Below are 22,351 nucleotides of genomic sequence, written 5' to 3' on the forward strand. Positions count from 1 at the left end.
AGCCTCTGGGGATGTGACTCAGCCCTGGGCACACACAGCCAGTGCAGCCCTGATCCCCTCTGCCATCCCCGTGGGCCTGGGGGCTCAACTCACTGGGGGTCCAGGGTCCCCTCGAGGTACTGCCCCATCCACAAATCCAGGGGGGCCCTGCAGACAGAAGGGTCAGCTCCTGTGTGCTTGCCCTGAGGGCTCAGTCCTCCCCAGCACCCTGAGGGGCTGCGGTGCCCTTGGACACTCAAGGGGCCTCCATCCAGTAGGGTAGAGGAGTTGGGGTAATGCACGGCCACTCACCCTTTCCCCTCGGTCACCCTTCTCTCCCTGCAAGGGTGAAAAAAGCAAATTAGGGCAGTTCTGGTCTGTTCCCATGCCCTCCTTGAATAGGAGAGGAACATGCTGGGTAGAGCCATTATCAGTGGCATCAGGGTATGTGCATGCCATGTGCCTCTCCCCACGCTGCCCAGTGCCAGCATCAGCTCAGGCACAAGCACCTTGTGCAGGCACAGCCTGCAGGGAGGGCCAAGAGGAGCCCACAGGCAGCAGCTCCAAGCAGCTCCCCATCCCTCTGCCCACACATCCCCAGCCTCCCCCATGCAGCACTGGGGGATTTACCTTCACAAACTCCCCAGGAGGTCCTGGTAGCCCCATGGGTCCGAGGGGACCAGGGGGGCCTGGGTCACCAAGGGGCCCCCGTGGGCCAGGGATCCCAGGTGGGCCAGGGCTGCCCTGCAGGACAGAAGGGCTCCATCAGTTCAGGTGTGGGCTGGGGGTGCTGGCAGAGACCCCTTCACACCCATATCCCCACACCTACCGGCACACCTGGCTCCCCTCTCTGGCCTGGCAGCCCCTGCCCTCCATCCGTCAGCACCCTGGGCTCTCCCTGCACCAGGACGGGGAGGAAAAATCAGTGACCACGTGTGCCACATGTGCCCTGCTGTGGCCACAGTGCCAAGGGTCTGGCAGGGAGATGGGGAGGCCCTGGGGCCAGGAGATGCCAGGCACCAAGCTGTGCCCACCAGGGTCCCCAGAGGTCCCCAGACACCCCCGTGGGGCAGCCCCCTGCCCTTCACCTACCGGGTCACCTTTCTCCCCCTTTGGGCCAGGGAGTCCTGTGGGCCCACGTGTCCCCTGGGAAGGAAAGATGGGAATAAGGGCGGGGGTTGGGTGTGAGGAGGGGTGGGGAGGGTGGGGCCATACTCACAGGATCCCCTTGAGGACCAGGGATGCCCTGAATGCCCTAGAAAACAACAGCTCAGGAGGTGAACTCATCCCTGCCAGCCAGGGAGTGAGGATGGGATGAGATGGAATGGGGTGGCATGGCATGGCATGGCCAGCCAAAGCAAGGCTGGACAGCACAGTTTGCCAGGGATACACCCACAGGAGCCAGCAGTGCCCCTGCCAGCTGCTGAGCCTCCCCCAGCACAGGGAGCAGGGAAGCAGACGCTGGCTCAGGGAGCAGGCAGGGCAATGGAGAGCCCAATGTGCAGCAGCAAAGCCAGGGGACACCCTTACTCACTGGCTGCCCAGGTGATCCAGGATTCCCAGGGCGTCCAGGGCTTCCTGGTGCCCCATCAGTTCCAGGAAATCCCTGCAAGACAGAGGAGCATCATGCCAGCATCTGGTGTACCCCAGCACTGCCAGACTCCTTCAGTGCTCCAGGCAGTGCTGGCCCCAGCCCTGGGAGCTCAGGGCAGCCCCAAGGCAGAGCTGGGTTCCAGGTTGCCTTTCCCCATGTGCTCAGCTGGGATGTGAGGGTGCAGTGTGGGGCAGGTGTTCTTCACCAGGAGTTCTCCTCCAGCGTAGGTGTGGAGACCAAAGGGACAAGGGGCAGTGAGAGGCCCCATGGAGCCAGGTCACTGTCCAAAGATCCTGGGGTGCCTAGGTGAGGGCCAGAGGTACTCACCCTGTCCCCCTTCCTGCCCGGACCCTCAGCACTCTCTCCTGGTGGACCCGGTGGCCCTGGTGGTCCTGGAGAGCCGGGAAGCCCATGGCGACCCTGCAGACACAGGGGAGAGGACAGGCTGGGTGGCAGGTGATGGTCAAGAGGTGTTGCCTGTCCACCCCTGTAGCAAGGGCTGGACAGGTCCTTACCCCACACCCAACCACTGGCAGGACAAAGGGACAAAGGAACATTAGGACATGGGGACCATGGCACTGCCCTCTCCAGGGAGCTGCCCCTATTGTGCCCCCCTCCATCAGGTTATTACCGGCTGCCCAGGGAGACCTGGTGGTCCCATACGTCCTTGCAGTCCCTGCAGAGACAAAGCCAGTAGTGAGCATCCCCTGTGAGCTGATGTTGGCCTGGTGTGGGACATGCAAACCTCCCAAAACCACCAGCTGGTGGCGGGGTGTCCCCAAAGCACTCACAGCCTCACCGCGCTCTCCCTTCTCGCCCTGCAAGGGACAGAGGGAAGGGGTTAGGGGCTGGCACTCCTGTGCTTAACTCCCCACTGGGATTCTGCTGTCAGCAGCTAGGGGTCCTTGACCCATGCTGAGCACCTGCAGCACAGCATGGTACAGCCTTGAGAAGCTCACCTTGGGGCACTTCATAGTGCAGGGCTTTGGCTTTGGCTCCGGCTGGCAAGAAAAGACAAGCCTGTGTGAACCCAGGGATCAGAGCTTACATGGGCTGCTCCCCCTCCACACCTCTGAGGTACTCTGGCCCTTACCCTGGTGGAGATGATGGTGCAGAGGTCATCGGTGAGCTCTCCCTCCAGCTCTGCCAGGTCTCTGCCATGATAGAGGTACCGCGGGTCCTCACTGGTGACCATGCGCCGGAGCTGCTCCCGGTCTGCCCCCTCCAAGCCCACTGCCAGCACCTGCACCCCTGAGCAGAGAGCACCCTCAGCACCCACAGAAGTCCCTGCACACCCTGATGAGATCCTATTAATCCTCACCCCCAGCCTTGACATCCCTGGCCACAGTGATGGCATCATCCCCCGAGGGGCTGTCAGCCAGAACCACCAGCACTGCTGGCACTCCGGCACGGCGCCCTGCGCCAGGACTCAGCAGGTACGTCCTGGCAAAGGTCATGGCTGCCCCTAGACAGGGAGAGGGAAGAAGGGACAGTCAGCAGGATCCCAGAAACACTGGCCCAGCTCGTAGTGCTGCCCCTCACCGATGTTGTTGCCGCTGGGTTCCTCGTAGCGTATGGTGCGGATCTGCTCCAGCACGGTGGGCAGGTCACTGGAGCGGTTGAGGAGCAGCCAGGGCAGGCTGCGGTAGCTGTACGTGGCCAGGGCCACCTGCAAGGGTGCAGGGGAGCAGTCGTGGGAGCACCACCCACGACCCCCCCGTGTTCCCAGCGCTGTGGCAGCAGCCTACCTGTGTGCCCTCAGGGCCCAGGCGCCCCAGGGCTGACACGGTGTTGGAGAGGAGGGTGCGCACAGCGCTGGCTCCAGAGGAGCTGTTGCGGGTGCCGTGTACCAAAAACACCACGTCACCGAGGGCATCCCTGCAGACTGCGGGATGGGAAGGGGTGAAGCCACCACCAGGGTGCAGACAAGCCCAGTCCACCATGCAGGTTCCCCCAGTACCTGTGCGCTCGCTGACGGACGCCTCGGCACCCGGAGTGCTCCCCAGGAGCGGCCGCAGGGTGAAGGTGTAGCGCTGGCCCAGGCGCAGCCCGGGGACCTGCTGGGAGCTGGCAGTGCTGGGCAGCGTCCGCGCCCTCTCCCCACCAGCTGCCGCCCAGGGCACAGTCAGAGGGATCAGCAGGCCCCTGCGGGGATGCCGCCCACCGTCCTGGGGCCACCCACTCGTCTCACCTGCGGGAGGGCTCCAGGAGAGGACATAGCCAGAGGCACCGGGGACTGGGGTCCAGGTGAGAGTCACCGAATCCCTCTGCACCTCCGTCACCCGCAGGTTGGTGATGCGGCTCGGGGCAGCTACCACGGGGGAGGAAAGGGTGTCCCAGCTTCATGGGGTGGCCCCCAGCGTGCTCCCTCCCCAGCCCAACGCTGGGACAGTCCAGTCCCTGGGTGCCCCTCTGGGCTCAAGCCATGTGTCAGGGGGCTCACACTGCCTTGGCCCCAGGCAGTCAGTCAGTCCCTTACTGGTGATGGCAGTGATGGTGGCTGGCTCGCTCTCCCGGCCGCCAGCCAGGCTGGTGATGCTGATGTGGTAGTGCCGGCCCGCTTCCAGTCCCGACAGGGTATAAGAGCTGGAGGTGGCTGGGAGCTGCTGGCTCTGCTGGGGCCCCCCTGGCAGGGGCAGAGAGGGGTGAGGGGGTGCGGGTGGGGCTGGCAGGGATGCAGGGGCTCCAGCCAGCTGTGCTTACCTTCAGCCAGGCGCCAGAACAGGCGGTACCCGGTGCTGCCAGGCACTGGCAGCCAGGCCAGGCGCAGGCGGTCCTCCGAGGCCTCGGTCACCTGGAAGCCGCTGACGGGGCGTGGGGGCACTGCCTCCGCTGCAGGGCAGAGGGGCAGGCGTCAGGGTCAGGAGTGCCCAGTGCCACCCTGGGGTGATGCCCCTGCCTCAGCACTCACGGGTGGTGACCACAATGGAGACAGGGTTCCCTTCTCGGTTGCCAATGAGCGCCGTCACCTTCACGGTGTAGGAGACGCCTCCCTCCAGGTTGGGGATGTCAAAGGAGTTGGTGTGGCCAGGAACTCGCCGGCTGTTCTCCGAACCCCCTGCCAAGGACTGTGGCATCAGGCCCCCACCCTGCTGCCCTCACAGCCCACCCCCATCCCCGTCCCACAGTACCGTCCCTGCGGCTCCACACCACACGGTAGGCAGTGGCTCCCGGCACACCAACCCAAGTAACACGGGCAACATTGCTCCTGGATGCCTGCACCTCCAGCTGCGTCACCTTCCCCACCTGCTCTGGCACTGTGACACCAAGAGGGCCACTGTCACCTCGGGCACAGCCAATGGCACCAGACAGCACTGTCAGGCAGGGGTTACCTCACCTATCCGTCCCGTGGCAGTGACAGGGCTGCCCTCACGGCCATCCACAATGGCTGAGACACTGATGGTATAGACAATGCTGGTGTGCAGCCCATCGATGGTGAAGGTGGTGGGGTCAGCAGGGAGGAAGCGGGATTTCTTCACACCTAAGAGATGGCTGGGATAGGAAGGGCTCCAGCAGTGCTGTCCCAGCACCCCATGGTCCATTCACTCACCGTCACTGCCTTGCCACGTCAGCAGGTAGCCCCCAGCACCTGGCAGCCCTCGCCAGGTGACCCGCAGCTGGCTGGGACCGGCCTCCATCACCCGCAGATCCGAGATGCTGCCCACCTCTGGGTACTCTGCACCACCCCATAACACCACAGCATCACCCTGGGGAGTCCAAAGGGACCCCACAGCCAGGCTGCCATCCCAAGGGGTTGCAGGGGGATAGAGACAGGTGCATGCCAGAGTGGGAACATGCAGTACCAGAACTCCTGGCACCAAACTGCCATGGACTTACTGAGGCGGACGGTGAGCGTGGCAGCACTGCCCTCCCGGCCGCCTGCCAGTGCCGAGACACGCACCAGGTACGGGACACCCTCCCTCAGGTCACCGAGCTCCAGCCCTGTCTGGCTGCCTGGGACGCGCCTCGTCCTCTCCGTGCCATCTGCCAGGGGGAGGGCAGTGCGGTGGCTCGGTGCCAGCTGTCAGGATGCCCCGGGTGCCACCCTAGCCCTGCCCACAGACTCACCCTGGGTGTTGCGCAGCACCACTTTGTACTCGGTGGCACCGGGGACAGCGGTCCAGCTCAGCCGTGCCCGCCTGCCTGACTCCTCCACGAGCCGCAGGTCTGACACAGCACCCACGGGTGCTTCCACGCCTGTGAGGGGACACGTGAGGCACAGCTGGAGTGGCACAGCCTGGACAGCACAGCCCCCATACTCAGCACAACCCCCATACTCATCCTGGGCTGTGACCACACAGCTGGAGTTCGCATGGCCAAGGCAGTCCTCAGCCTGAGCAATGCCCATTGGGACATCCCTCCATGCCAAAGACTTGGAATGCTGGGGGACAGCTCAGGGGACCCACAGCAGCACTGACCTGTCTGAAAGGTGGTGACAGGGGTGGCCACCTCCCCACCATCATAGAGCGTGTAGAGGGTGATGCGGTACTCGGTGCCCGGCTTCAGCCCCGTCAGCTGGTAAGTATTGGTGCTGCTGGGGAGAGACACTGTTCTGGGGGGCTCTGGTCCTGCAGGAAGGGAAGGATCACTGCCAGCTGCTGGCATGGAGGGCCCACAGGGGCAGCAGGCACCCTGAGCCTACCTGTGGCTCTCTTCCACTCCAGACGGTAGCCACGAGCATCACGGGCACTGGTCCAGAGCACTTGAATGGATGTGGGGCCCAGGATGTTGGTCTGCAGCGTCTGGTCTGTACCTGCCTCTGCAAGAGGGACTCCATGATCCAGGGTACCTTGTGCCACCCTGCTGCAGCCACCCAGCCCATGTCCCTGGTCCCCACACATGGCAAGGATAGGGGCTATGAGGGCTGCTCCCTGCCCCCCTGCCCCCTCCCATGCACAGCAGCAGGATGGCATCACCTGTACCCAACACCTACCTGTCCTCTGCTGTACAGTGGCTGCGGGCCCCTCCAGCTGCCTGAAGAGTGGGGCCACCATCACCACATAGTCGGTGTTGGGCTGCAGCCCCACCAGTGCGTGTGACATCTGCCCAGCATCCAGGTCCACCCTGCGCCTGTCCTGCCCTGTGGGAGCCGGTGCAGCAGTCCCTTGGGGAGGTCAGGCAGCAGGTGCCACCAGCTCCCTCCTGTCCTTCCTCAGGGACCAGCAGCAGGGGCACAAGCTGTGGGAGAGGCACCTACCTGTGCGGGTTGCCCAGGAAAGGCGGTAGCCGGTGGCGCCGCTGACAGGCTGCCAGGCCAGCAGCATGCTCTGTGCTGACACGTTGTGCACTGTCAAGTGCTGCACGCCCACCAGGTGCCCTGTGGGAGTGAGGTGACTGTCCATCTCCCCCAAGGGAATGGGGCAGGGGCAGCAGGAAGCACCTTCACCTGTAAACCGCTGTCTCCAGGAAGCCCCCTTGCCCTGCCCACCAATGCTAACCACACTGAGGTCACTGCATGCAGCCCGTGCTCAGGCGGCTCCTTCAAAGAATCAAACTGTGCAAAATGGAGCTCAAATGTCTTCCTCTTAATGCCTTAAATACTTTCTGTGGGTTAAGACTGCCTGGGGCAGCTGAAGGAAATGGTTTGCCAAAATCGGATGCTTGCAAAGGTGCTGCCCTGGGGCCTCAGCTCCACTCCTACCCAGAGATGCTTTCCAACAGCCTCTGCCCTGGTGGAAACCGCACTTTCCTCCCACAGAGCACTGTACTCAAACCCTGCATTTTTTCAGTCAACATTTTTTACATCATGGGAAGAAAGCTCTGGTGGAAACACTCCCAGAAGGCTGCAAAGGAAATTGGGAGCACACAGTGCTGCATCCTGCCCTGGGAGCAACTTTTGGGGCCCAGAGCATCGCCTTGTAGCCATGCTCACCTGCATCCCCATCCCACTCCCAGAGGCAGCAACAGGCCAGGCAGCCCCATCCCAATGGGGCACAATGATTGGAGGGGGCATCCCTGTGCTGGGAACCTATTCCTAACCCTGGCAGGGCCCAGGGGTTGGCACAGCACTTACGTGTCCGGGCGGTGAGGGTGGCAGGGGCAGCAGGCTGCTGTGCATAGTGGGGCTGGAGCATCACCACGTACTCAGTGTTGGGCTGCAGGTTGCTGAGCATGGCTGACTGTGCGCTGGCTGTCAGGCTCTTCTCCTCTCTCTGAGGTGCTCCTGGAGGGGTGTGGGGGCACAGGGACATAGCACACACCAGGCCCAGCAGGGAAGGGGTGCCTGTGGGCCTGCACCCTGCCCTGAGGATGCCAGTCAGTGCCAGGGGTGGAGAGCACTGGGAAGAGACTGGGACGTGGGCCAGTCTCTGCACCCCCTGCAGTGCCCCAGGCCAGGGTGAGGCTGCCAGGTGTGTGGCTCCAGCCCTGTCCCTGGCTGGAACAGGGGTCTGCTGCCTGCCCCCCATGTGCAGCAGCCATGAGGGCACACGCCAGGCCCCAAGCCATTGTGCACGCCCAAGCACACACCCTGAACCTTGCACATGAAGCCTCGGGGTGCAGGAATACACAGGCTGCCTCCTCAGCTCGGCACAGCATGCGCCCCACGCCCAGCGCACGCGTGCTGGCTGCCGTGTGAGGGTGGGTGGGTACACACCCACAACACTCTGGGCATGTATCCCTGCATTCACACTCATCCCTGCATCCCTCTGCCCAGAGGCTGCACAAAGGCAGGGAGCCCAGGCAGCACTGCCCTCACAGGGCCCATGCCCTCACCTTGCACAGTGTAGCTGAGGCTGTAGCCCTGGGGGGGCTCGGGGCCAGGCTGCCAGGCCAGCCGCAGAAAGGTGGGTCCAGCCTCCACCACGCGAAAATCCAGCACAGAGCCAGCACGGCTTTCTGGAGCACACAGAAGCAGGGATGAGTCCCCAGCCCCATGCCTGCACCCACCCATCCCTGCAGACATGGACACTCACGGGTCCGTGCTCGGCCGGACACGGACTCGCCGATGCTGTTGGCGTACTGGGCGGTGACAGTGACCAGGTACTCTGTCCCAACACGCAGTCCCCGCAGCACGGTGTTTGTCTCCCGTGGCCCCACGCTCACCTGGGCAGGAACAACGTCACCCCTCCATCTGCCCCAGGTCACACATGGAGCCACCAGGAACCCCAGGAGCTCTGAGCAGTCAGCTGGGGGCACTCACCTCCTGCCTCTCTGCCAGGACAGGCTGCCCCAGCCCCGTCAGTGGCACGTACTGCACCCGGTAGCCGGTGATGGGGCCACTGGCTGCTCTCCAGCGGACCCGCAGATGGTCCAGGCCCCGCTCTGGGATCTCCAGGTTGGAGGGGCCAGTGTGGCTTGGCCCATCTGTGGGGTAGCACAGGGGCTGTTGGCTCCACAGTGCATGAAGCAGAGAGGAGATCTTGCTGTGGCAGCACAGATGTGTGCCCAATGGGATAGGATGGTCATTTTGGGGGTGGGATGGATGCTAAATGTGCACAGTCTGGTACCCAGCACTGACAGCAGCTGTGCCCCTGAGGGAGGAGGATGGGGGCCCATACCCAGCAGGCGCAGGGTGCCCCCAGCAGTGGTGCACACCCTCCGTGTAATCAGTGGCACCAGCGTGTCCAGCAACTTGAAATCGCCAACATAGAAGAAGAAGGCGTCAGTAGGCATCGAGGCCACACGGACCAGCTCCTTACGGTCAGCGTTCTTAATACCTGGGACACGGAGATGATGAGTGAGGGGGGACCTGAACCAAGCAGAAGACTCTTTCATGTGCTGCAGAAGCCTCACTCACCCACAGCGAAGACCTTGATACCCTGGCTCTTCAGCTTTGCTGCTGGCCCCTCAGCATCATCCTGGGACTTGCCATCCGTGATGAGAATGCAGATCTGCAGGGCCAGGAAAGGGCTGTGGGATCCAGCATGGGGTCCATGGGCCTGACACTTCTCCCCATGTTGCCAGGGTCACTGCTCTGCACATACCTGGGGGACCCCAGGCCGGCGCTGCATGGGGCCGAAGAAGTTGTCAGCAATGTAGCGGAAGCCAGCGCCTGTGCGAGTGTTGCCACCCTTGTAGCTCAGCTGCTGGATGGCCCTCCGGACACTTGTGCCATCAGTGTGCTGGGAGAATGAGAACTCCACCCTGGAGTGCACAGGGGGACACTGTCACTGTCACTCAGTCCTGCCACCCTGCACCCCACCCATGCCCCCTGCCTTGGGCTCACCGTGGGTCATCACTGTACTGTGCCATGGCAAAGCGCACTGCCTTCTCACCCACCACCTGCACAAAGGGCCCCACCAGCTCCTCCATGAAGGTGCGGACAGCTCGGAAATTGTTCCTTCCGATACTGGATGAGCCATCCACCAGGAAGGCGATGTCAGCCTCCAGCACATCCTCACACACTGCTGCGGAGCAGTGACAGCACTCAGGGAACAGACCAATGCTGTGGCACATTGGTGCTGAAGCCCTCTTACTGTCCCACCCACCGTGTGGACCCAGTGCTGAGCGCCTACCTTGGCTCCTCTTCTGTGCCATGGCAGCTGGAGGACGCAGGAGCGCCGGGAGCACAGCCAGGAGCAGGAGTTGGCTGCTCATCGTGGGAGCCTGCAGGACAGGATGCTGCCACCACGGTCCCACACCAGCCCCAAGCCTTGGGGACAGCAGTTCGGGAGGTTCCCAGCACCGCCCGTGCCAGAACGCCTGGCAGCGCTGGGCGGGCAGGGTGCCAGTGCCGCCCCGGGCGCCCCAGGGCGCGGAGAGAGCCCCGCTCCGGGCCGGGACAGGCGGCGGGAGCCGGCCCGTGAACAGCCGGTGGAGGGGACACAGAGAGCCCCGGCCCGGCTACAGCCCGGTTCTGCCTCTGCCACCCCTTCCCCTGCCCCACGGCACGGCATGGGCATCAGCGCCCTTGGCCCCCGCCCGCAGGGGCTCCTACGCCCCGGGAAGGTGCTCCAGGGCAGGGGAGCCAGCGCGGGCAGCCCGGCCTGCCAGCCCCTGCCCCGCCGCACGGAGGGCACCTGGCCCGGTACCCCCGCGATGTCCCAGCCCGAGTTCAGCCCGGCCTGCCAGCCCCTGCCCCGCCGCACGGAGGGCACCTGGCCCGGTACCGCCGCGGTGCCTCCGCCGAGTCCCAGCCCGAGCCCAGCCCGGCCCGGGCGGTGCCAGCCCCGCCGCGGAGCGCGGCCGAGTGCCCGCGGTGCCCCCGCGGAGGCTCCGACTTGCCCCGCGGTGCCCCCCCCAGCTCCAGGCTCACCCGCCGCCCCCGCGGGGCCGCTCCGTCCCGCACCGCTCCGAGCCGTTCCGTGCCGAGCCGTGCCGGGCGCAGGCGGTGCCGGCGCGCACCGGCCCCCGGTGCTCCCGCCCCTTTATGGAGGGCGGCCCGGAGCACGGGCCGGGGGGAGCGGAGCGGCGCGGCCCCCGCCCAGCCCGGCCTCCCAAAGGGCTTTTCCCACCGCTCCCGAGAGGGAAGGAAGGAAGGAAAGCAGCTCCTGAGGCTCTCCCCGCTCCAGGGCCACCCGGGCTGCCCCGCAGCTGCACGGCGTGCAGCGGCGCCGGGATGGGGATGGAGCAGGACAGGGCTGGACACCCGGGAACGGCTGCGGCTGGGTTTGCCACCGAGACCCCCGTGAGGGGCTGAGCGGGCTCCAGTAAGGCTCAAGGCAGTTTTCCCTCCAGCATCTTTCGGGAAGGTGGGCAGCTCTGGAACCTGCAAGCCAGGAGCTGGCCACCCACTTCCATCCATCCATCCATCCATCCATCCATCCATCCATCCATCCATCCATCCCAGGGGAATGTGTCCTGGAGACTGGAGATGGATCCAGGCAGACCTGGATGGAGCTGCCACAGGGACTTGAGCCCCTGGCATCATCTGGGTTAAAGCCTGGCTCTGAGCACCAGCCCTGGGAAGGGCATTGGGCCTGAAGGGCTGCTCCCCATGCCAGCACAGCTCCCACCAGGCTGCAGGACAGCCAGGCCTCGTCCAGGATCCTTCCTGCACACAGGGCTGGGGGTACCCAGCATGTGGGGCCCTGGCACCCATGGCTCTAGTACGGGGACTGTGCTGGAGTCAGCTGTGGGAACATCATCCTGCCCTGCTCAAAACACCATCTCACTGCAGGCTTGTGGCTGAGACCTACCCCGGAGCTGGAGACACTTGCTGGAAAGCCACTGGTGATGTGGCTGCAGTTGCTGGGAGGAGGAGAAAGAGAGAAGATGCCCAGCAAGGCAGGCAGAGATCTTGTGTTGCCCTGGTCTCATTTCTGCCCATCCTGTGACTGGTAGAAGTGACTGGAACAGTCCCCTGAGGCTCCTCCTCAGCCCAGGGTGCACCTTTGACCCTTAGGGTACTCCTCACCCCCAGGGCACCTGTGGGACCACAGCGTTCCTTGGGGCAGATCACACAGCACCTCATCCTCCCCACTGGTGCCTGAGCTCACCTGGGGTTGACCTTGCCTCAAGGAACCTGCCATGCACCCCCTGCCACCTGTCCTCTGTCCCCTTGGTCAGCCCTCATTCCCTGTTCCCAGCACCCCACGTACCTGTGCCCTCCTGGGCACTGCCCCAGGGGCTCCCCTCCGGCTCCTGGCAGGGCAATGCACAGACGGGTCCAGAGGCATCTTCCTGCGGGCAGCAAGAGGAGCAACACTGGGGATCTCTGGGGCCCGGGGCCACCTCACAGCTGGGGGCCGGGGGCAGGGCCACCGGCCACCGAGCAAAGATGCTCCAGGGTCGGCTGCAGGCAACTTTCCCAGGCACAAGCTGTTCCCAGGCAGGGGAGGAGCGGCGATGCCCTCGCTCTTCTTAAAGGTACAGCAAGCAGTGCATCCCCTCCTCTTCATTAGCCTTCCTCTCCTCAGAGCTCAGCCCCGGCCCCCAGGGCTGGCGGGCGGGTTCCGGAGCGCGCCGTGCCCGCAGCTCTGCCCCCGCCTGCCCCAGCGCTGCGGGTCCGGCCGGCAGCCCAGCATCCTCAGGTCAGCACCGTCCCTAGAGCCTCCTCCCGCCAGAGCCCGTTTAATGAAGACAGGGCGGCTGTCCCAATTAGACCGGGGGCTTGGTGAGACAGGGAGCGGAGGGGCCTGCCAAGGGCTCTGTGGCTGGCCCCGGGCCCGGAGCTGCGGAGCCGCCCCACGGCGCGGTGCCGGCGGCGGGGCACGGGCGGCCGGGGGTCACCGCGGCCAGGGGGCAGCCCCGGGGCGGGCAGCGCCCAGCGGCACCCGGACACCGGGACAGAGACATTTCACAGCGGTGCCAGGGGCTCTGCCCGCCACCTGGGCACCCAGGACCGCAGGCACTGCCTTGGGGTGCTCCCCAGTCACCCACGGCAGCATCTTGACCACCTTACCAGCAGCACTGTCCTTACATGTGCGCCGGAGCGGGGCACAAGGGCTGCTGGCTCCCCAGAACCGGAGTGTCTCCGCCTCCGCGGTGTTTCCCAGCTTCCCTCCGCATACCAGGAGCAGGGAAGGAATCTGCGGCCGGCGGCGCGGGACGGTCCTGCCCGTGCAGATGGAGAGCGCCAGGTGTGAGTGACTCACGGGCACCCCCGCGCCGCTGCACGCCAGCCCCTCCGGGGACAGCCTGAGAGGCTGGAAAGCCTGCTCAAAGCCTGGCCGGCTGGCAGCCCAGCCACCAGTCATTGCCACAGCCCAGACCTGGGGTTCCCCATCTCCCAGCTGGCTCGGCCCCAGAGCGTGCTGATTCCTCTGCACAGACACTGAACAACATTTGTAGGGCTGGCCCTGACCCCAGCTCCTCACCTGTGCATGCCAACCTGGTTCCCAAATGACACTCAACAGCTGGCCAGACCATGACGCATTCCAGGACACCTCCACGGGTCCCAACAACCCTGGTCTTTGCAGGGCACTCCCCAGGAAAGCACTGACCCTGAGCCTCACAGGGGTCATGCTACCCCTGGGAAGGGAACCCCCTGGTTTGAGAGTGTGCACAAGGGAAGCACAGGAGCTGAGCCTTTCCCTGCCCCTGCTTGCCAGGCATGAGGCCTCACTGCTGCCTTAATGGGAAAGAAGAAAATCTTCAGCCCCAGGTGAGGTTTCAGCTCTCTGGGACGGGATGAGTCACACACCATGGGGAGGTACAGCACCTGCTGCACAGTCAGTCACACACCATGGTGGGGTACAGAGCCTGCTGCACAGTCACACACCATGGTGGGGTACACAGCCTGAGGCACAGTCAGTCACACACCATGGTGGGGTAAAGAGCCTGCTGCACAGTCAGTCACACACCATGGGGAGGTACAGCACCTGCTGCAGTCAGTCACACACCATGGTGGGGTACAGAGCCTGCTGCACAGTCACACACCATGGTGGGGTACACAGCCTGCTGCACTTGTGCTGCTGTGGGGATTGCTGCCCCCATCCCCTGCCCACCCTCTCCACTGCCTCTGGTGCTGATGTGCCATGGGCTGGGATTCAGCACAACCCTTACAGGATTTCAGTTTTCTGGCCCTGCTGTGTTCCTGCAGTGCTCCCCACCCCAGCAGACATCGGCATTCCCAGCCAGTGGGGATACATGGGGCAGCTCTGGGGCTGCTGGAAGGGAGAAGCCACCTCTCCCAGCCCTTCACACTGGGGAGGGGAGCATCAGGGGGCTAGTGCTGAGGCAGGGGAGGGGTGGAGGAACGGGCTAGAGCCTGGAGGGGGAACCTTGTCTGCCACAGAGGCCAGTTGAGACATGCTCCAGGAATGTCTTCCAGCACCAGGCACCGCCAGCTCCATGATGTGGCACCCAGCCACCCAGCCCAGCATCCCAGAAAAGGGGCCCATGACCCCTGGCTATCACCAGTCAGTTCAGAGAGAGCCCAGAGGGACAGGGTGACACTCACAGTGCAGCCCTGGGGAACACTTGTGTCACCCCATAGGACAACCCAGCAACCCAAGAGACCACAAAATAGACCAGGGTGGGAAAGGGTCAGCCCTTACCTCCTGCTGACCTACCCTGGTGGGTCTGGGGTGGCAAAATGCCATGCCAGCCCTCCAGACTGCACTTCACAAGGGAAACAGACAGAAACGAACAGCTCCTCTGTGCCAGAGCACCCTCCATCCTGCTGCTGCCCACGGCCACATCCCTGTGGCAAAAGGAGTCAAAGTATATCAGGATGAAGTTATGACCAACGAGCTTTCCTCTCTGCCCAGCAGCTCTTGGGATGTCCAAAGTTAAGGGGATGTTCCCATTTTGGGGGACCTTAGCTGCTGTGGAGGCAGCAGCAGTCTGGTGACAGAATGAAGATGGAGCCAAGTGGTCACTGTAGCCAAGCTTGGGGTCAGGCTGAGCCTGCTGTGCCCCCCCACAAGGCTCCCCATGGGGTGGGTGCATGTCCTGGCTCTCCACAACTGCTGTGGAGGGATGGAAAGCTTTTCCTATCTGTAAACTGTTGTGTCTGGAGGCAGCTGCCAGCACAGCTGCACACCAGCATCGCACGAACCTGTGCTGGGCTACGGCCAGGCCCCGCTGGCCGTGCAAAACGGGCTCAGGAGGGAATGGTGACACCACGGGGACATGACCCTCCCCTTAGCCAAGCAGTGCAGGAGAAGGCAGCCCTGGTCAGCCCAACCACAGAGGCCAGGCTGCTTCTCAGGCACAGCAAGTGAGGGGAGAGCCAGGCACTACCAGGGCTCTGCCAAGGGCTGGCAGTGCTTTGCAATGGCATGGGGCCAGCATGCCAGAAAGGGAAGGTGACAATGGGGATGATGGAAGCAGGATAAGGAGCCAGCAGCAGTGAATGGGGCTCTAGAGTGCCTAGTTAAAAAGTTGCCCTCAGCTGCATCCTGTGGCTGGGCTCTGGGTGATGCTGGGATACCCAGAGGGGCTGGGGCTGGGTGTCAGGGACCCAGGGGGAGGCAGGGGGAAGGTGTAAGCAGAATGCAGGCAGGGGCTGAAATCCCCATGCCTGGCTGTTCTGCAATCCAGCTCCTCGACTGACTGAGGCAGGAGCTGCTGCCCTTCACTCCTGGCCCTGCAGTCCCCACTTGCAGCTGGGTCCAGGCTCAGTAAAATCAACCCACCTTGCCCTTGAGAAAGGGCATGGAGGAGATGCAGAATTGCAGGGCCCAGGTGCAACAAAGCTCCCCCAGCACCTCTGCATGGGGGCAGTGCTGCCTTTTTCTCAAGCTGACAATCCCATGGGGTTTATGCCCCAGAGATGCCCCACTAGCCCAGCACACACAGCTATGGAAAGGAAACTCCTGCTTCTTTGTAGGGGCAGATAAAAATTCCCCACCCTGGGGTTATGAGGATTGAGGTGCTGCCAGCCTGTTCCTGGCTGCAGGGTGTGCAGGGAGCAGCAGGCAGTGGCTGCCACCCCCTGGGGCACAGCCGGGCTTGGGGTGCACAAAGAGACCCAGGGACCCAAAGAGAGACCCAGGGACCCATTGCAGGGCAGGAGCCGGCACCGGCAGAGCACAGGGAGCGGCTCCCCTTCCTCCGGGTGCCTGCAGGAAGGAGGAGACGAAGGGAAGCCGAGGGAGCGCTGCCAGCCCACGTCGCACACCCTGGGGCATGTGCGGGCTGGGCCGGGGTGCGCAGGGCGGGACTGGACACGCTGCGCCGGGCGGCTGAGCCCGAGCAGCGCTGCCCTGTGCTCTGCGGGCTCCCAGCGCTGTCCGGCCCTGCCGCGGGCCAGGGGAGGGATGCAGAGGTGAAAGGTGGCATTCCTGCACTGGGAGAGCAGCTCGGGACGAGGCCGGGTCACCGGTGCTTCCCTAGAGCGCCGGGAAAGCCAGGAAATATCTTACCTGCAAACAGCGCGGTGCCACCCACGCCTCTGGCCGCCGCCTGGCCTCAGCAGCATCCCTCCGAGAAGGTGTGTGACAGAGAGGACAGCTCAGGCCCTGCTGGGTGCTGGGAGGTGTCACAGCAGGGCTGCTCCTGCCTTGCAAGGTGCTGTGCCCCACATTTAGCTTCCAGGGGCTTCAGGGGACTGGAGGGGCACACAGCAGCAGCCAAGGCCAGGACAGAGCCCAGAGCTGCAGAGCCAGGGCACTTGCAGGAGGAACACAGCAGCTCCTGCCACATGTGGGGACAAGCTGCCATCAGATCCCAAACCCTGCACCATCTCCACTCCCCATAAGAGTGGGACAAGCACCATGAAGCCATGGCTGCCCCATCCCTCCTTCCCAACGCTGCTGGGAGCAGGTGGTACAGAGATAGAAGGGCAAGGCAGCACCACCTTCCCTGCACTTGGAATCTGTTCTGCTGCCTGATGTTGAGCTTTTCTGGGAAAAGGCAGTTGCCCAGCTCCCAGCACAGCACCCAAGGACACAAGGCCAGCGGCAGGCTAATCCAACCCTGGGAGCCCCCATGGACCCTTGAGAACCTGCAGGAGAAGGCAGCAGCATGGCATGGGGTGCTGGAGGGGAGCAGGGTGGTGACAGCAATGACCAAGCAGGGGTAAAAAAGGCAGAGGGGCAGCATGTGGGCCCAGGGAGCTGGAGCTGTTCCAGGGGTGCTGCCAGCTGTGCTGCAAGGAGCTGCTCCTTACAGGGGCTTTGCACAGCTTGATGGCACTGGGTGTATTTGTTCTTCCTTTCAATGGCAACAACAGATGCCTCCCTGGCTGCAGGAGCTCAGGATAGCTGTATTCCCAGAGGAGGAGTACCTTGGCTACTCCTTGTGAGTCCAAGGAGCCAGTCCTCAGGGGCTTCTATCCTGACCCCCAAGGATGGACACATGGACCCTGCTGCTGCACACAGCTCACAGTGGACTGACCCTGACTTCCCAAGACATGGAAATAACCAGTCACTAATGCCTTGTGCTCAGTCCCTCCTGCTGCCAGCCCACAGGCACTGGTTCCACTGGCCCTGGCAGAGCAGCACACCAGCTTGTGCTCACAAGTGACAGCAAGAGACTCACTCGGAGCTGCACAAGGAGTTTGCTCACCTCATCTCTCCAAATCCAGATTTCTCACAGTCCCTGTGCCAGGGAAAGGTTGTCCCTCTCTCACTCCTCTTTTGCATGATCCTGCTCTCATTTTCCCACTTCTGTATCTGGGATGCAGGCCTGATGGCTGGGAGTACAGGGTGGTTGCTCAATGCTTCCTCTCTGCCTCTACTCAAGTGTTTCACAACCTGCATCAACCCCCCTCAAAACTACCTGCAGCTCTATATGAATTTCTGGCAGGGCTCATGAAAGAGCCCCTGTCCCACTCTCCTGGGGCTTGGCTGCTGCTTGCACAAGGGGATCTGGGATGTGCAGCCCAGCCAGGACCGGCAGGCAGTGCTCCCAGGGAGGGATGGCACAGCTCACATCTGGGTGTGGCAGGGGCCTTGCCTGGGACAGCCAGGGGCTCAGGAAGGGGTTCTTACCCCTGGAGAGTTTGGGCCATGCTGCAGCCTCTGGTAAGGGGCTTTTGCAGGCCTTGGGCGCTGATAAAGGCACGTGGACGGCACAAAGCTCTTTACCCACACTTGCCCATGTTGGCTAACAGAGTTGGATCCCCAGCAGCTGCAGGATACTGCCCTGAATGTCTCACACATGACCGATGATGCATGGGAAGAAGGATCAAGGTCTGTTTGTCAGTCTGTTGGGGTGCTGAGGAGGCTGCAGGGAGCCAGCACCCAGGGAATCGATGCTGCAGGAAGGGTCAGGCTCACCCAACGTGTGGGGCAGCAGCCAGGCTGCAGGGGAAGCTGCTCCAGAGGGATTAATGCAGTTCACGAGACCAGACTTGTCCTGTGTCTCTCCCCCGCGAGGCTGTGCCATTGCTCCTTCAGCTCCTTGGCTGGGTGCCCGACTCCAGAAGAAAGGAATCAAAAGGACGAAGCACCCGCCCTGCCCTGCCGGGTGAATCGCTGTCTGTCACCATGGGAACTCCTCCCTCCCCAGGCCTCCCCTGGATGATTTCACTTCTGGTGGAGCCGGAGGGCGTCACCAGGATGGCACAGGGCGGGGGGACACGTCCATGCCACACAGGGACCCCACAGCTGTGGGGCAGGGTGCTGGGGGGCTCCAGGGCAAGGCTGAGCACAGTGCATCCCCAGAGCAGTGACAACTTCGGGGCTCTCAGAGCTCCAGGTCCTTGCAGAAACCATATCACCAGCACCTCTGCACCCCTCTGTGTGGCCACCAAGAAGGGAAGAGCACAGCATCCTGTCTCTGCCCCCTCACCACCTCCAGGACTCACCTTGAACCATGAGGATCTCATCCTCCATACCCCTCAGCGGGGCTGGGGCAAGGTCACCTGTGAGTCAGTGCTGCTCGTGCGAGGCAGGAACAGGAGATGCTTGTGTTCCCACGTCATAGGGGCTCCTGCCAAGAGCTGCACATCTGGAACAGCAGTAAACAAAGCAGGGGAAGCCACGGAACCAGAGTGGACAGCAGCCAGGGGCAGCAAGGGACCTCCAGCCTCGCAGCAGCCAGTGGGGGAAGGGGTGCAAAAAGCAGAGCTGCCACGTGGAGCTGGGATGCCCAGACTCGAGCACACTCACCTGCCATCTCCTCTCCCTGACAGCCTCTTGCTGTGCCAGGAGAGCAGAGGCAGGAACTTGCCACAGATCCACGCTGCTCCAGTTCCCAGAGCCACTCTGCACCAAGTTCCTGTGAGAGACCCCCTGGCACAGGCAGTGATCCCTACCTGGAAATCCCACCCTCAACATTCCATGGGTAGCACTGAGCCTGTTCCTCCATCACTCCCAGCTTTGCTCAAGGGTGACATGACCCAAATGGGGGCCATGGGTTTGGTACTCAGGAATCTGCACAATGCTGAGCCCTACAGTGCACCCCGATAAGCTCAGAGTGCACTTTCCTGAAGCTGAAATACATCCACTGCTAAGTCTTGAAGCAACATCACTGCAATTCCTTAGATTAAGCATTCAAATGAGGAAGAAAAAAATCCCCTCCAGAAGAGCCAACTCATTCTTCCCTAAATATAACAAATCAAAGATAAGCAGCACGTTCCCTTCAGAGCATTATCCAAGTGCCTACTCGGAATAAAAGCCACATGCAAAGCAGAAAGCAGTGCACAGTACTGGGGCTGCTTTACAAAATGCTTTGCACACCTGAGTCACTGTGCTGAGGGCACTGCATGGGGAGCAGCTTTATTTCTGTGCATTGCACCTGGTGTCAGCACCCACCTTAACACAGTGCCCCAAAATCTGAATGCTCCATGTCACACTGCAGGCTCCTGGTGGAACCAGGAACAGCACTCAGGTATTCAGGCTCATTCTTCAGTATCTTAAGCCTTGCTCAAACCTTGCTTCAGGCATTTAATCCAGCTTCCTTCGTTGTCCTCATGCTGTCCCTGCTGTGCAGTTCTCCCACTACAGCAGGATATAGAGCCTTAAATAAGCCCAGACCATGGCAGAGGCTCAGCAGTGGATGGTGGGACACTGAGCAGGAGCAGTGTCTCCAGGGCACCTGGCAGGTGATCCAGCACAGGTACTGCTGACACCTCTTCATACAGAAAAAAATCCCTCTTGCTCCCACAGATCAGGGCTGGGAGCTCCCCAGGCTGCCATCCCAGCAGCTCCATTTTCCATTCCTGGGCAGATCCCTCTCCACACCCCACACTTCAAACAGCTTTTCTGGGCATCCCCAGTGATGGTCTGAATGGGCAACAAAGCCAAACCTCAGCCTGGCAACCCCACTAAAACCTCACAGCCTCAAGGAAGGAAAATGTATAAGGGGAAAAGACAGGAAAGCAGAGACTTGCATGGAAAAGTGAGAACCATCCAACCTCTGTGGATGGCGTGTGGGGTAAAGCAGCTTTTAATGAGGGTGTTCAGAGCTGCAGCTCAGCCCTTCCAGGCACAGCAGTGCAGACAAAGGCAGCTCCTGCCACCATGCTCGTGCCTCACAGCAGCCTGGGATGGCTGTTGCTGGCAGTCAGGCCTGGATGGGCCTTTTGTCCACCGCTTTTCCACGCAATGAATACACTAAAAGCTTTACACGAGGCATTTCCTTTCCCAAAGAGGAAAAAGGATTGCTGGATACGTGTCCAGATATCACTGCTCACTGTTCCTCTCTCCTGGTGAGAGCCTCAGCAGTGAAATGCAGGAGTCCTGGTCAGCATTACCAAGCACCAGGTACCTCCCTCAGCCTGGCCATGCTGCAGCCCCCCTGGGTGACACAATCACAGGAGAACCCATCCCTTTCCTCAGCAAACCACACTAGACAGGGGCTGGATGGGGGACAAAGCCCCTGGTCACAGCCATGCCAACACCTCAGTCAATCCCTGCACCAGGGGGCTGAGCAGAGCAAGGCTCCAGCAGCACAAGACACTACAGAGCTGCCCTGCTTTCTAAGCCCCACTCACCTACAGCTCCCACTGCCATTTTTCACCAGCCCTGGCAGGACAGCAGGTAGAGAAGCAGGCCCAGAGGGCTCTGGGCTCTCCTCCCAAAAGCTCTCTGGCACCAAGGAGTGGCACAGCTCCAAGCCTCTCATTTCTGTGAAAGACTCCCTGCAGCTCCCTGCTTCCCCAGGACAGGCTTGGCTCAGCACCCATGATGAGTATCAACTGTACTTTCCAGGGTGGGTAATTAGCTCAGGTGAGGCAACTCTTGACAATTGGCTGCTGTGGCCCCTCTCTTGGCAAGCACCCGAATCACAAACAAGCATCTCACATATCAAAGGGGCTGCCTGCTCCACAGGCAGATCCACCCTGTGCATCTGCTGGGCCCTGCAGCCCTGCACTGGGGGTACCAGCAGCTCTGCCTGCAGAGGCCAGGACAACATGGAGCACTCAGCACAGGGCTCTAGTGAGCACTCACAGTTTTCACTGCTAGATTTACATTCCTGGAATAGCTCTGTGTAGTGGAGACAAGCCACTGAAATCCTGTGTCCAGGAAACTGCAGAGCCTTGCACGGGGTGCACACAGTATCCAACTTTCCAAATCCTCTCCTTTAGCAGCCAAGAGATGGAATGCCAAGGTGTCATGGAGTAAAAGCAATCACAATAGCTCCAAAGAGGGCACTTAACCTGGAGAGGGTAAGACCATGCAGGAGGGGAGGGAGCAAAGGCCAGTCCATACACCAGGCTAAATTTATCAGCACGGACTAATGGGATCCCAAGTAACCTTCCAAGTAGCAAAATAAAACACTTAAGCCATTGAAAACTAAACTGGTCAAAGAGCCCCACTGAACAATCCTGCATTGTCCATGGAGCCAGGAAACAGATTTATTAGGTCACCCAGGCCATCTCCAGTTACAGTGAACTTGGGATGCTTCTAGGGATGGTTCCAACTCCATCCTCTGGCACTGTCCTTCACTGGGCAGCGGAAACTGTGGGGAGGGAAGGGGGAGAGGTCCAGCAAAAGATTCTTTTTCAAGGTTCAGGAAAAGCTGAGATAGGACACTTCTGTCATGCCAGACATTTCCCAGTTTGGATACTCTGGTGGAGGAACAGAAACGCCCCCATACAGCTCCAAAAGCAGGAGACCTGCCAATGAGATTAGAGCTTCAGCTCCTCCAGTATCAAAGCACTCTGCTGCCAAATGCTTAATGACTCTGCACCAATTCCAGGTTACACTTCCCAAGCCCCTGATAAGGCTCAGAGCATGGGTGACTTTGCCAAGCAGGAACACTTGACTCCTGAATGGGCTTCCCTTTCCCACCTTTTACATCCCCAATTGTTGTTTACCAAGGAAAAAAATAGTATGGCAAACCTCTCAATCCTTGGAGCTGGTGAGACACTCATGTTTCTGGAGGCATGGACTGCCACAGCACACAAACACAACAAGCACTACAAGGCACAGTGCCACCACAACTGCAGCCTGAAAGTGCCAACATCCTGGGCACAGCTCAGCCTTAACTCTTAACAGGCACCCAACAGTCCTCTGCATCCAGTGCCACTCACCAGGGCACAGTTCCTCATCCAGATCA

The 22,351-nt window shown here is 61.8% G+C and overlaps 1 protein-coding gene across 9 annotated transcripts in view; it reads right to left on the bottom strand.

Moving 5' to 3' along the window:
- COL7A1 (collagen type VII alpha 1 chain) overlaps positions 1-12,208 on the bottom strand; it is a 30,901-nt gene extending 18,693 nt beyond the window's left edge. For 6 of the 9 annotated variants that reach the window (XR_010441769.1, XM_064723759.1, XM_064723758.1 and 3 more), the window contains exons 1-39: positions 12,055-12,208; positions 10,030-10,120; positions 9,741-9,921; positions 9,499-9,658; positions 9,312-9,405; positions 9,073-9,231; positions 8,715-8,878; positions 8,488-8,617; positions 8,288-8,410; positions 7,587-7,736; positions 6,771-6,890; positions 6,507-6,653; positions 6,216-6,332; positions 5,992-6,141; positions 5,642-5,770; positions 5,411-5,557; positions 5,124-5,249; positions 4,911-5,054; positions 4,705-4,830; positions 4,485-4,631; positions 4,277-4,405; positions 4,053-4,199; positions 3,765-3,884; positions 3,534-3,680; positions 3,322-3,458; positions 3,116-3,242; positions 2,895-3,038; positions 2,667-2,824; positions 2,533-2,574; positions 2,365-2,391; positions 2,205-2,249; positions 1,901-1,993; positions 1,514-1,585; positions 1,199-1,234; positions 1,072-1,125; positions 809-877; positions 610-723; positions 292-318; positions 94-147 (exon numbers count right to left, since the gene is read on the bottom strand). Coding sequence is in view for 8 of the 9 variants with exons in the window: in XM_064723759.1 (XP_064579829.1) it covers positions 94-147; positions 292-318; positions 610-723; positions 809-877; positions 1,072-1,125; positions 1,199-1,234; positions 1,514-1,585; positions 1,901-1,993; positions 2,205-2,249; positions 2,365-2,391; positions 2,533-2,574; positions 2,667-2,824; positions 2,895-3,038; positions 3,116-3,242; positions 3,322-3,458; positions 3,534-3,680; positions 3,765-3,884; positions 4,053-4,199; positions 4,277-4,405; positions 4,485-4,631; positions 4,705-4,830; positions 4,911-5,054; positions 5,124-5,249; positions 5,411-5,557; positions 5,642-5,770; positions 5,992-6,141; positions 6,216-6,332; positions 6,507-6,653; positions 6,771-6,890; positions 7,587-7,736; positions 8,288-8,410; positions 8,488-8,617; positions 8,715-8,878; positions 9,073-9,231; positions 9,312-9,405; positions 9,499-9,658; positions 9,741-9,921; positions 10,030-10,120; positions 12,055-12,132 (4,425 nt within the window). In the remaining variant the exon portion in view is untranslated. Of the gene's footprint in view, positions 1-93; positions 148-291; positions 319-609; positions 724-808; positions 878-1,071; positions 1,126-1,198; positions 1,235-1,513; positions 1,586-1,900; positions 1,994-2,204; positions 2,250-2,364; positions 2,392-2,532; positions 2,575-2,666; positions 2,825-2,894; positions 3,039-3,115; positions 3,243-3,321; positions 3,459-3,533; positions 3,681-3,764; positions 3,885-4,052; positions 4,200-4,276; positions 4,406-4,484; positions 4,632-4,704; positions 4,831-4,910; positions 5,055-5,123; positions 5,250-5,410; positions 5,558-5,641; positions 5,771-5,991; positions 6,142-6,215; positions 6,333-6,506; positions 6,654-6,770; positions 6,891-7,586; positions 7,737-8,287; positions 8,411-8,487; positions 8,618-8,714; positions 8,879-9,072; positions 9,232-9,311; positions 9,406-9,498; positions 9,659-9,740; positions 9,922-10,029; positions 10,121-10,769; positions 10,850-12,054 lie in introns of those variants that run through there. The other 3 variants (XM_064723756.1, XM_064723760.1, XM_064723761.1) reach the window with 3 other exon arrangements.
- Between the last annotated feature and the right edge of the window lie 10,143 nt (positions 12,209-22,351).

This window comes from Zonotrichia leucophrys, chromosome 12 (assembly GCF_028769735.1).
Source record: "Zonotrichia leucophrys gambelii isolate GWCS_2022_RI chromosome 12, RI_Zleu_2.0, whole genome shotgun sequence".
NCBI classification, from domain to species: Eukaryota; Metazoa; Chordata; class Aves; order Passeriformes; family Passerellidae; genus Zonotrichia; species Zonotrichia leucophrys.